This window comes from Sinocyclocheilus grahami, unplaced genomic scaffold, assembly GCF_001515645.1.
Source record: "Sinocyclocheilus grahami isolate Dianchi unplaced genomic scaffold, SAMN03320097.WGS_v1.1 scaffold39.1, whole genome shotgun sequence".
In the NCBI taxonomy this organism is placed as follows: domain Eukaryota; kingdom Metazoa; phylum Chordata; class Actinopteri; order Cypriniformes; family Cyprinidae; genus Sinocyclocheilus; species Sinocyclocheilus grahami.
In genome coordinates, this window is record NW_015505218.1 from 3,073,025 (window position 1) to 3,086,927 (window position 13,903).

Consider the following 13,903-nt stretch of genomic DNA (forward strand, 5'->3'; position numbering starts at 1 on the left):
ACCATTTCCACCCCCATGTCTAGCTACCAGGGGGTCCAGTGTGTGGGCCAAACATCAGCCCACAATGACCCCCTACTGAGATCTTGTTGACTTGTTCACTTGGACAGTTTCAAACATGCTGACTAAAGATATAGTTCAGTCATCAAATATTTTAAAGTAAGGTATATAGTTTTGTATTTATATTTACAGGAATTCTGCAAATAATTTGAAAATAAAAATACAAATCCATATAAAAATCTTAGGTCAGTAATTATTACTTTTATTTCACAAGGACGTACAGTAGTAAACTGATCAAGTGACAGTAAAGATTCCTATTTCAAATAAACTCTGTTAATCAAAATATTAAGCAGCAAAACTTTTTAACATAGATAATAGTAAGAAATATTGTAAGACACAATAAGAAAATTGTTGTTGAGCAGAAAATCAGCATATTAGAATACGTTCTGAAGAATCATGTGACACTGAACACTGGAGTAATGATGCTGAAAATTCAGCTTTGCCATCACAGGAATTTATGACATTTTAAAATATATTCAAGTAGACAACAGCTATTTTTAATTAAATTAAAAATGTAATAACATTTCACAATAATACTGACTGATCTGTTTGATCAAATACATGTAGCCTTGGTGAGCATAAGAGAAAAACATTGCAGAATCAAGTACAGTCCCCAAACTTTTGAACGGTAGTTCAAAAAAATGTAAACGTTTTCACAAAGGTGTTATTAAAACAAAAGACAATTAATGTCCAATTAAATTTACAGGAAGACTCTTAGCATACTGTACACTCTCAGAAAAAAAGTACAAAAGCTGTCACTGGGGTGGTACCTTTTCAAAAGGTACACCTTTGTACCTAAAAAGTCCATATTGGTACCTTAAAGTTACATATTAGTACTTAAAGGGTACACTTTTGTACCTTTATTTCTGAGAGTGTATACCGTGCCATTCTAATATCCTCACAGAATCATCCTGTGATCTGATTTATGACCCTCTTTGGTTTCTAAAGCCATTTTTAGCTTTTGCCAGAAGACCTTAGTACCTTCTCCAGGTTTTGGCCAGTGGAGGTAGGTTCGTTTCTTCACCAGCTTCCTCATCCTGTGATACGGAGAGATACATCAAAGAGTCTGAAGCTCGCCACCTCACTTGAACTCCAGTTGCTCATCAGGTACTTCTTAGTGATCAGGCAGTTCGTCTTGCGGCTACTGTATATGCCATCAATGATTTTGTCTATAATTGGCCTTCCTGGTTCAAAGTCTCGGTGGTGAAGGCACAGTCTCTAGCCATGTTCTCCTTCTAATTTGGGAATAAGTTCCTCCATTACCCAAGGCTCGTCTTTGGTGTTGTAGGAAATGAAGGCGTCGAATCGTTCTGCTTCTTCTTGTTGTCGTAAAGGAAGGCTAAGAAGAGGTAGTATGCATAAACCCCCTGAAAGTGCAAAAAAAGCGAATGACGAGAAGAGGGTGAGAATGACCCCAATACTGCTGCAAAGAAAGCAGATGAAGTCGATATTCAAGGTGCAGGATTCGGTGTTGAAAGCAGTCAAGCTCATGCCTCGTAAGGAACTAGGATAGCTACACATGTACTTGTTCAAATAAACCACCTGAGTAGAATTACTATTCTTGGCCCAGTCAATGAAGACTGCATTGGTACAGTTACAAGTGAACGTGTTTTTCTCCAAGTCGAGGCAGTGACTGAATCAGAGCTTTGTTGATCGTGTCGATATCATTGCCCCAAGCTTTTAAGGTTGAAAGTCTGGAGAGATATGCGTTCAGCAGGAAGTTCAGCGAGCGTAGCTGCGTTCTCGAAAGGATGAGTTTGTTTAGCTTCTAAATGGGGTGGAACAACTTAGTTGGGATCGAGTGGTCTTCGGACAGTGCATTCTTGGAGAGATCCAAAAACCAGAGCTGGGGGCTGGATTGGAATGTATCAGGATTCAGATGAGCAAGATTCGTGTTTCCAGTGTAAAACATTTCCAAGGAGGATAAACCTTGAAGCAGATTTGAGGGTATTTCGTCGATTCCATGACGTTGACTTATAGTGATGTGACATGTGGCCAAGTATGGTGACCCATACTCGGAATTAGTGCTCTGCATTTACCCATCCAAAGTGCGCACACACACAGCAGTGAACACACACACACCGTGAACACACACCCGGAGCAGTGGGCAGCCATTTATGCTGCGGCGCCCGGGGAGCAGTTGGGGGTTCGGTGCCTTGCTCAAGGGCACCTCAGTCATGGTATTGAAGGTGGGAGAGAGTGCTGCACATTCACTCCCCCCACCTACAATCCCTGCCGGTTCGAGACTCAAACCCACAACCTTTGGGTTATGAATCCAACTCTCTAACCATTAGGCCATGACTTCCCCCATTTTTTCCCCCCGACTTTGCACAGTCAATACACTGAGTTGCTTCAGGTCTTTAAAGGGAGGGTATTTCAATTGATCATCGGTAAATGAAATGCTGTTGGCGTACAAATCTCGATTTTTGAGTTTAGGCATGCCTGAGAACACATTATGCTGTTTGGTTAATGTTTTAGCTGATATTTTGTTTGATGACAGCAACAGAGATGTCAGGTTATTCAGTCCTTCGAATGCATGGTCTTCGATGTCTGAAATCTGATTGTCTTGTAAGGACAAATTGTTCAGCTGTGACACATTCCTAAAAGTTTGCTTTTCGATTTTGCTTAGCTTATTAAAATTAAGTTCCAGATCCAACAGGGAATGTGGCCCATTGCTGAAAGCATCACCGATCCTTAACAGATTGCTTGTTCCAAGCTTGAGGACCTCAAGACTCTTCAGGTCCTTGCACAAGCAGGAACTAATAATCGAGATTTTGTGACTGTACAAGTACAGAGTTTTCACCTTTGTTAAATTGGCAAAGTCATCACAAGTGAGCATGTTGATGCTGTTTCTGCTGAGATCTATGAACTCGAGAGTGAAGAGCATTTAGTTGTGTTTTTAGTTGTGTAAATCCTCTGAACATACTCGGTGATAACTGGGATATTTAATTATCTCCTAAATCTAATTCCGTCAGGTTAGAACAGGGATCAAGCATGTGGTCGGTGAGGTGCTTAATTTTGTTAGCATTTAGCCATACAACTTGTAGCACTGGAGAACATGCGTTGAGCAGAAGGTTAGTCTTGCTCAACTCAACGTTTGCATTAAGCCTGATTTTATTCAAGAAATTCTTGAAGCTCTTAAGCACATTAGCAGCATTCTGGCCTGACATATGAACATCCATGAAGTATAATGTTTTCACTGAGGTAAAGAATGTCTTTTCTGTAACGTTCCATGTCATGGTTCCATTTTGACCACAATAAGATAAATCAAGGGGACTGAGAGATGGAAATATATTGTCAGTGAGCTGAAATGTTGCCAAAGGATTGTTGGAAAAATCCAGTCTTTTTAATGAAATGGGCTTTGTTGACATTTCATATGAGTTGAAAGTATCAAAATGGTTGCTTCCAATGTACAGTTCCTCCAAATATTGTGATGCAAGAACCGGCTTGATTTTCTCTATATAATGGAGGTGGTTTTTGGTTACATTTAACACCTTTAAATTCTGAAGCGTGCTAAAAGCTGACTCTTCAAAGTCTTGTATATAATTGTAATCCAGACGTAGCACTAGCGGATTGGTTAAGCCGTGTAGCATACCTCTCGAGATTCCTTGTAGTCTGTCGCTGGCCAGATTGAGATGGGATAAGTTGGAAAGATTGTCAAGTGCACCACTCATTGTTGAATATGTTCAAGTCCTGTAAGTTTGACAAATGATTAAAGTCTCCAATCTGGATCTGTGCAAAGGCATTAAAGGAAACATCTAAAATCCGTGAATTTCTAGGTATCCACGGAATCCTGAAAAAGCCCATTTTGGAGCAAAGTACTTTCAGCTGGATGTCTTTTATTAGGGGAGTACTGATTGTGCAGTTCTTTAAAGGGGTCATATGACGTTGCTAAAAAGAACATTATTTTGTGTATTTCGTGTAATGAAATGTGTTTATGCGATTTAAGGTTAAAAAACACATTATTTTCCACATAATGTATATTATTGTTGCTCCTCTATGCCCTGTCTTTCTGAAACGCGTCGATTTTTACAAAGCTCGTTGTTCTGAAAAGCGAGGTGTACGCTGATTGGCCAGCTATCCAGTGCGTTGTGATTGGCTGAATACCTCAAACGTGTGACGGAAATGTTACACCCCTTAACACACTGTGTGATGCCGTGTCTCCCAGCACGGCGAGACAAAACCAATAAAATTCTAGTGGGGACATAATTACTGATTATAATTGACTTATACTTATACTTATACTACTTGCGTTACACTATATCAGTGGCAAATTCTTTAAATATAAAAAATTTACTTACAGGCTGTGAGTCAGAAGCACCATACTGTCCTTGCAAAGTTGGAACTGCCCCTCTTTATAGAACAGCCTTTGAGCACAGACCCATTGTATGCTACTCTGCAGGTTCAGGAAACAGTCCTCTATAAAATGCGTCACACAGCTTCACACACGGCGGGCTTGAGTGAGCGGAGGCCGGCAGCCTTGAGAATGGCGCGGCCGGCGGATTCGACTAAGGAGCGTCCGGCAGGCTTGCGGCAACCACATGTGACGACCCCGGGCTGGACTCCGCTTCGTCCACGGTGAAAGCGATCCAGCGATCCACAGTGCGAAGTTGATTTATTTCCTCAGCGACCAGCACCGATCAGCTCTAGGCATGACGAAGCAGACATCATCCTCTTTTGGAAGGCCAAACAAAGTAGTTTCGCTTTCACAACGAAACACACAGCGTCTCCACGACATGGTGCCGACGGCAACAACAATACTACGGCAAGAATAAAAGTTACGCCTTCTTTCTTTGCGTAAACATTTGGGCGGTGTTATGCAAATATTCCCACACAGTGACAAGAGGAGAGAATGGAAAGTTTTGAAGAGATTACGTGTGTCTGGAGCGCTGTTGATCTTGTTGTGGAAGTATGAAGATTTGGCAGTATGGACTTCAGCAAAGACAGATACATACTTAGGTCTGACGGATCTTTTGATTTGCACCATTTTCTCTCAGCTGCCCTGAGTTTGGTCCGATGTTCATCGGAACATCGGATAACCAGGAGTTCGAGGGGGCAGCCCGTGCTGGCCTGGAGGAGAGAGGACAAATATCATCTAGACAAGAGGTTAAAGTAGAGCATAAAGTGTCAGTTGCTGCATTCACATCCAGAGATGAGAAATGGGTAGGTGAGGGAAGAGAGGAGGATACAACGGAGGAAAGATAGGAGGGGGAAAGGGAGCGTAGGTTTCGTCTAAAAGTAACCGGTATAGGGGTTGGTGGCACACAGGTAGCAAAATGTAGTTGAAATGTAATGAAGAAATGATCAGAGATATGTAGGGGTTTTACCACATAGACATGTGGGGTCGTGTTAGAATGAGTCGTTTTAGGAGGGTGTGGACAAGTTTTAACTTTTATAAAGAATATCTCTTTGGATTTGAGACTTCAGTCTTTGCAACTTTACAGATCTTCTTTATGCACCAAGAGCTTGTAACACTCCAAAGAGAAAGGAAAGATTGAAATCGCATCATATGACCCCTTTAAGGAAAATGCACTAGATGGGGAAATTAAACCACAGAGGGCAATATATAATGTGATTTGCTTTAGTGTTCCCATGTTTTTTCTTGATTCTTTTTACATGTCAAACAGGGAATGCACGTATTCACCTAGAATTGTTTTATTTATTTACTTATTTATTTTGTGCCCTTTGCCCTGCAGCATTCCAGCAGTTTGACTTTCATTTCCTACAAATAAAATAAAAAAATTCTAAATCACTAAATTAAAAAGGCAAAGATCTAATACATTTTAATATATTTATTTTAATAAATTTGTATAGATTATTAAAAATAAGTTTATTATTACATAGATGATTATAAGAAATGATACCGAAGTGAATTGGTGAATAAACCTCCAATCGATTAAAGGGTTAGTTCACCCAAAAATGAAAATTAGACTGCGTTTTACTCACCCCCGAGGCATCTTAGGTGTATATGACTTTCTTCTTTCAGACGAATCCAGTCAGAGTTATATTAAAAATGGTCTTTGATCTTTCAAGCTGTTTAATGCCACTCAGCAGGTGTTGCATTGCTTCAGTCCAAAAGAACTGAAATAAAAATCGCCCATCCATAAAAAAAAGTGTCTCACATTGAACAAAGGCCTTCTGTAGCGAATCGATGCATTTTTGTAAGAAAAATATCCATATTCAAAATGTAATAATCACTTGAATCTAGCTTGCGCTCACTGTTGTAAACAGAAGCAGTTCTGGGTGGATGACGTATGAGGTCAGCTTTGCGCATGTGCCGCTCAGAAGTGACGCACTCGGAAACGCAGCGGAGAGATCAAAGCAAAACAAAACGAGGATTTGTAAAGAAGAATGTAAGAGGATTTTGATATGAGCCAAGAGGAGACTGGTTTTCCTTTGCTAAAGTAAGGAAACTTTGCTTCCTTTGATCCTGTAAACAAACGTTGGTTTTCACGAGACTCACTGGCGCATGCGCAACACTGACCTCATACGTCATGCTCCCGGAACTGATGCTTCTGTGTACTGCACAAGCTACATTAAAGTGATTATTATGTTTTGAATATGGATATTTTTCTTACAAAAATGCATCGATTCGCTACGGAAGGCCTTTGTTCACCCCCCGTAGCCGTGTGAGACACTTTTGTTTATGGATGGGCGATTTTTATTTAAGTTCTTTTGGACTGAAGCAGTGCAACACCCGCTGAGTGGCATTAAACAACTTGAAAGATCAAAGACAATTTTTAATATAACTCCGACTGAATTCGTCTGAAAGAAGAAAGTCATATACACCTAGGATGCCTCGGGGGTGAGTAAAATGCAGCCTAATTTTCATTTTTGGGTTAACTAACCCTTTAAATTATAAATCAAAAGTCTGAAGTTATGATGAAAATGACAAGACAAACTGATCCTCTCACAAAGATAACAGAGAAACTTTGAAACACAACCTGCCATAATTCATTCCATCAACATGAACATGAGCAAAAGAATCATTTCTGTTTGCTGCATTTTTTACAGAAGAGAGACAGGCAAAAAGCAGTTTGCAAGATATTTGTTCAGAAAAATAAATAAATGAAATAAAAAAATGTAGAATAGTTCTCAAGTCAAGTAACTTTCCCTTCAGCAAATCCTCTGTGTCAGGAAAACTATAGTCCTTTATCAAAAACATGCCAGTGTGTGATAAATATGTAGCAAAATCGTTATCGTCTAAATTAAAATCAATGCTTTCATCCATTCCTATCAAGGGTAATATAGAATAGACTAAAAGAGAATACTTACAATATGCCTGCTATGGTAGTTGCCGATATACAGAAATGAAACATCTTACTCACTCACAAAGACTCACCTCTTCTATTAGTTCTTGTCTGCTAAAACCCTTGAAAACAACAGGTTGGTCTTGTTTTATGATGTATAACAGGAAGTGAAGTAATCTGAGGGAGAGAAAAATGCAGAAGTAAAACCCATTCATAAACACACCTAATGCGATACCTATGGCATATGAACCTAACCTGATTCTGCTCGTATAATTCATAAAGCATATATTATAATTTAATCGTGTACAGGTATGTGTGATTCTGTGTTTTCTTATTGGATTGCTTCCTATCCTATCATGGGATGGTTCTGCTGTCATTCTTTATGAAAAGGCTTTAGTTCTCCTTATCTTAATCACATGAGAAGTAGTTCTCTCCTTCTGTCATAGGAAGAGTTTTATTTTAGTTAATGATTTATTGCTGTGGAATGTTGTGTTTAAACTCTCTCTTGCTCATGCTGTTACACTCACTTATATCAATATATCATTTAAAGATCTTGATGATCATTACAACACATTTCTGCTTTGTATTGCAACTTTTGTGTAGGTATTTGTTTTGTTGGCTGGCAACTTTTGTTTATCTTAAATATAGTAGAATGTAGACAAACAAAATGTGACTCAGCCGTATTAAGTTAATACTTAGGATTCAATATGCAGGATCTACAAAATAATAAAATAACACAATCACACTAAAATGTTAAAGTGTTCTTAAAAAATAATTGTGCATGTCGACATGTATTGATATTGTTAATGTTATCCTTTAAACTTAATAATAAGAACTGACATATTCAACATATTGCCAAGTTTGCTTACTATTACTAAAACGTTTTTATTCATAAATGTCTGAAATAAATCTGGTGCTCATCAATTTTTTATTTTATTTTATTTATTGTGTTTTGGTTACTATTTATTCCTGTTACACGAAATTTATTATGAATATGCAACAAAAGCAAAAGAAAAAATCAAATGTAAAGGAGATTAAAAAAACTGTTTTTTAAAAAAAAAAAACAGCGCTCTCTAGTGAACGACAAAGGAAACAGAAAAGGTGTAATAATCGAACACCAAGAGCCGCGTGCTGGTCATAAAATGGAGATTGATTAGTCACGTCTTTCCGCTGTTTCAATGGACGCCTTTGACTTGTTTAGAAAGCTTGGGTCTGGAGCAAAGTTTGATCTGAAAAGGTTTGGTAAAGACGCAGAGCGATTTAAGGTAGGTTTTAATGCAAAGTACGTAAGAAAGTTAACGTATGTTAGGCTGTTGTTACGTAAAACGCAGGGAATAGGCCTGAAATGCTGCCACATGGCTAACATGCTTTTTTCCATTTCCCATTGAATGTTCCTTAAAGTGCTAATGCTAATCCAAGTAAACCCAAATAACGCTAAAAGAGTGCATTAACAAGTAGTATGAGATAATAATTGATATTTTCCAAGTTTTAAACATCTTTAGTTTGGTTACTGTGTGAGCACAGCCTATAGAAAGAGGAATTCTGGATGCTACTGTTGTTGTGTTACAACTAAACATGCTCAGTTGGTCATTATTACTTCTTGTGTAACTCCTCTCAGGTAGTGAAGTCTCAGAGCAAGGACCGCTCAAATCAGCTGGCTGGAATCAGCTTTTTTGGCAAAGAGACACAAGAGAACACGTCTCTGGAGTCCAGACTAAGTGAAGATGATGGTGATGAAGAGCAGGCCTCTGGGAAACGGAAATGGACTGAGCTAGTGAAGACCACACGAAAGAAAGGAGCTAAGATAAAAACCGATGGCAAGTCATCTTTCAATGTTTTCTGATTGTTTGCAATTCAGTGTTTACATTTTTCAAACAGTTCTCTCTCCTTACTGTCGTGCAGATGCAGAGCCTGAGAAGAGCGACGGAGAGGGGATCCAATGGATGTCATCCCAAGAAAAGGTGAACGACCCCAAGAAGGAGTCTAAAGACAAGCCCTCCTTAAAAAGACTAAAGCAGCTTCGTCAGGAGAAGGTACAAAGAGTTGTTATTGCTGTTCACACCACTTTTCATTTCGATTGGCCACGCTTGAATATTCTTGTGTAATTTCACATAAGATAAGATCTGGGGATGTTATCAATTCTGGCCAATGCTAATAATTATTTTCATGTTATGGCCAGGGTTATTGAATTATTAGTGTTTTTAAATATTAGCCTAAATTGAGAGTTAGGTGGATGAGAAAGAATTTTAAATATAAAAATAGAGGAAATAAATGTGCACAATTAAATACGCCTTACTGAAAGATACTCATAAATTAGGGATAATATTTAATAGCAGCCAGTAACTGATATGGTATTTGAAGAATATCGGCCGATATATTGGTATCGGCCCTTTTTACTCCCTAATATCGGTATCGGCCCCAAAAAACCCATATCGGTCGGGCTCTAGTATTTGGGTGATTTGTATTATGGCACAGTGTTAGAATTGACATTTATGTATCTACATGGATCTAATTTCAACTTGGGGAAAACAAACCGATGGTTTTTCTTACATTACATGTTTTAGGTGAATCGGATACGGCACCAAAATCGGATTAACGTGCATGGGACAGACATTCCAGATCCTATTTCCACTTTTGAAGAGCTGCAGAAGGAGTATGATCTGGACCCACGAATCGTTCAAAACATCAAGGCAGCGGGTTTCCAAACCCCCACACCCATACAGATGCAGGCCATTCCTCTCATGATGCTTGTATGACACGTTTCTGTCGCATCAGATATAAGTGTGTGTGTTTTCCTGATTGTCACTTAGTTAAGTGTTTTGATCCCATCATTGATGTGCTTGTTTTAGAAAAGGGAGATCCTGGCATCTGCTCCTACAGGATCTGGTAAGACTATGGCCTTCTGTCTGCCCCTGCTGGCCCACCTTCGCCAGCCCCTTAATAAGGGTTTCAGAGCCCTCATCATCTCCCCCACCAGAGAGCTCGCCACTCAGGTAAACCTTCGGCCCACCTTGTGCTGATTATTACTGTATGACTGGCCTACAGAATGCAGTAAAGCCTAGCATCCTCATTTTTTCTCTAGACTCACAGAGAGTTGCTCAAACTGTCAGAAGGAGTGGGCTTCAGAGTTCACATGCTCAATAAAGGAGTTGAAGCTGTGAAAAAATATGGGCCCAAGACAGCAAAGAAATTTGGTATGTGATGTATATGTATATTTACTTATAATTTTTTTTTTTTTTATAAATATTATTTTTATTCAGCAAGGATGAACTGATTAAAAATGGCATTAAAGACATTTATAATGTTACAAAATTATTTCAAATACATTTTCTTTTGAACATTACATTAATCTAAGAATCCTGAAAACAATGTATAATGATTTCCATGAAAAGCAGCAAAACCGTTTTTGACTTTGATAATAAGAAATGTTACTTGAGCGTCAAATCAGCATATGAAAATGATCATGTGACACTGTAGACCGGAGTAGTTTATTCAACTTTGCCGTCATAGGAATTAATTGCACTTTACAATAGAAAACCATTATTTTACATTTTAAAAAGATTTCACAGTATTACTGTATTTAATGCAGTGGATGCAAAGGTGAACTGAAAATAACAATGAGTTAGGATGTTGCTTTGAGATCCTTGAGTGTTTAGCAAATTATGTTTCTAATGGGAGTTTGCAGGAATTGTGGGGTTACAAAAAAGTTTGAGAACTGCTGTTTTAGAGTGTTTCACTCACTGTCTTATTCTTAATATTTTTGTTTTCCAGATATATTGGTGACGACTCCTAACAGATTGATATATTTACTAAATCAAGACCCTCCTGCTATCAACTTAAGTAGGTGAGTGATTTGCAAAAACTCTCATATCTGAACATTTCTCTTCAAGAAAATACATTAAAGTATTAATTACGTGTTTTCATCAAAGAGCTTCCAGATCGTGTCATGTTCACCATCATACACAGGAAAGCAGTAGCTTCTGTCTCCAGTCTAAATGTGTTTTGCTGTCTGTAGTGTGGAGTGGCTGGTGGTGGATGAATCTGATAAGCTCTTTGAGGATGGCAAGACTGGTTTTAGAGAACAGCTTGCCACTATCTTCTTGGCCTGCAGCTCTCCTAAAATCCGTCGGGTTCTCTTCAGTGCAACCTTTGCCACAGATGTGGAGCAATGGTGCAAACTAAACCTAGACAACCTCGTCTGTGTCAACATTGGACCCAGGTAGCGAAACACTCATGTTACTGGAGTTGTTTCATGTGACACGATTAATTCTTATTTTGTTGTAGAAAATTATTGCTATTTTAAGTGTAAGCTTTTAAAAACAACAATAGGATCAATAAATTAAATACAAATTTTACTTAAATTTAAGTAAATTTTTTTTTTGTTAAATTGAAATTCATTTACCTGGCTTTCTCCCTCCACAGGAACTCTGCAGCCGAGACGGTGGAGCAGCAGCTTCTGTTTGTGGGTTCAGAAAATGGAAAGCTACTTGCTATGAGAAACCTTATAAATCAGGTCTGTGAAGTTAGTCATTCTCATGACAAAATATAATTTCAAATAAAAAAAATTCAAATCCAGAGTTTCATAATCCAGACGCCTTATAAGGAGAAGTGAGTTTTTAGCACTGAAATTGCCGTAACTTCCATAATTTTCTTCCAGGGATTTCTGCCGCCAGTGTTGGTGTTTGTTCAGTCTATTGACCGTGCCCGAGAGCTGTTCCATGAGCTGGTGTACGAGGGAATAAACGTGGATGTGATCCATGCAGATCGCACACAACAGCAGGTTAATAAAAATACCAGATTATCTTTAAAATAACACCATTAATCATTCATTAAAAAAAGGATTTGAGGACGTAAAGTTGCTAAAAATGGGAAAAAAATCGAATTGGCTCTAAACAATCAAAATTATTCAACCCCCATATGTAAAATTGTGGAGAATCTTGAATTCTTTATAACCTCCAATGAACGTTATCTCAGAGTGCTTACAAGCTTCTGAGACCTTTCTACTGGAATCTTGGCCCATTCCTTCAGCTTCCAGGTCATTGATAATCTTTGATTTCATGTTGCCTTTGTGTTCTTCAAATTCCAAAAATATTTGAATGGCATTTAAATCTGGAAACCAAACAGGCCATTCTAGAACATTCTACGACCAATCCCAAGCTTCAGTAGATTTGAATGTCAGCTTTGGGATGATTGTCCTGTTGGATAATCCACTAATCATCATGAGCTTCAGTCTATTCACCCAAAACATCACAATCTTTGTCAAAATGGACTGATACTTTAAAGAATCCAAATCTCTACAGTCAAGATTTCCACTTCCTGCAGCAATGCATCCCCATAACAAGATTGGTCCACCTCCATGTTTTATCATGGAGATGGTGTTGTTCTGCTCATAAACGTTGCCTTTTTTTATACCAGACATACTTGCATACAGATTTATGGGTCCAAAAAGTTCCAGTTTAGTCACATCACTCAAAACATTGATCTTCACATTTCAAACAGAACTTAAAACTATTTCTTCTCTAGAGCTTTTGTGAGAGCACTTTTGACATATATTTGCTGCTCAAACATAGTATGGGTTGTTATAGATTTTCCAAGGGCTCATTTGTTTTAACACAACTTTGTACACTACCATACAAATAAGTGATTTAAAAACAGCACTGTTGGATAATTAAAACAGCTGTATTACAAAAAAATCCTGTAACTCAAAAATATTGCATTATACAGGTGCATCTCAGAAAAATTAGAATATTGTAAAAAAAAATTGTAACTTTTAGTAAAACTTTCATATATTCTAGATTTATTACATGTAAAGTAACACATTTCAAACGTTTTTTGTTTTAAAGGCGACATATCATGAAAATCTGACTTTTCCATGTTTTAAGTGCTATAATCAGGTCCCTGGTGCATCTACCAACCAAGGAAACGTGAAAAAGTTTAACCCAGTAAGCGATTGAGAAAACAAGCGCGTCTGATTTCGCTCCCTTAGTGACGTGGCAAAGGGATCTCATTATAATATTACCACCCCTTAATCTGTAAGTTTCCACCCACGGCGCCGTCATTTTGATTTCACAAGTGACAAAAGTGTACCTGTTCTAATGCCATGGCGAAAGTTTGAGGAAAACATGCTAACTGTTCTGTCTTTGGCTGCACAGACGAGCACAGAACAATATTTAGAGTCCCAGCCTCAGAGAAGACAAGAGAGCAGTGCATTTATTGATTTATTTACTGTATATTGCTGCTGCCACACAGATCTAAAATAAACATGCGATTTATTTCCCAGCTGTTTACCTTCACAGACATAACTGACTGTTTTTGTAACTCGTGTGTTTTTAACAAACTTGTGTGTGAATGAGAACTTAGTTTAGTACTCACATGCTGTGACAGCCGCTTTCTGTCCGTGTGCTTCAGATGTGTGCTCTCAGAAAACTGTATATCAGAAGTTTAAACTAATATGGTTTAAAACGCATGATTTCAGCATGATAAACATAATAATCAGAACCAAAACAGATGTTTTTTTAGCAGGGACGAGCTGTAATGGCGCACCTCTATTCTGGAAAAGGGGGCAGGTAGCAGCAGCTCATTTGCATTTAAAGAGA

General features: G+C 38.3%; 1 protein-coding gene and 1 pseudogene across 2 annotated transcripts in view; one reads left to right on the forward strand and one right to left on the reverse strand.

Annotated features, from left to right (window-relative positions):
• Positions 1–955: 955 nt before the first annotated feature.
• On the reverse strand, positions 956–5,651 carry LOC107581995 (toll-like receptor 13; annotated as a pseudogene).
• A 2,799-nt stretch (positions 5,652–8,450) lies between these two features.
• The window catches only part of ddx52 (DEAD (Asp-Glu-Ala-Asp) box polypeptide 52), a 9,681-nt gene continuing 4,228 nt past the window's right edge, over positions 8,451–13,903 (forward strand). Inside the window, exons 1-10 of one of the 2 annotated variants that reach the window (XM_016267619.1) lie at positions 8,451–8,572; positions 8,926–9,124; positions 9,210–9,340; positions 9,872–10,057; positions 10,157–10,300; positions 10,390–10,501; positions 11,079–11,151; positions 11,323–11,526; positions 11,730–11,820; positions 11,965–12,087. In XM_016267619.1, coding sequence (XP_016123105.1) covers positions 8,486–8,572; positions 8,926–9,124; positions 9,210–9,340; positions 9,872–10,057; positions 10,157–10,300; positions 10,390–10,501; positions 11,079–11,151; positions 11,323–11,526; positions 11,730–11,820; positions 11,965–12,087 — 1,350 coding nt within the window. In that variant the 5' untranslated portion in view covers positions 8,451–8,485. Of the gene's footprint in view, positions 8,573–8,925; positions 9,125–9,204; positions 9,341–9,871; positions 10,058–10,156; positions 10,301–10,389; positions 10,502–11,078; positions 11,152–11,322; positions 11,527–11,729; positions 11,821–11,964; positions 12,088–13,903 lie in introns of both variants that reach the window. The other variant, XM_016267617.1, reaches the window with a different exon arrangement.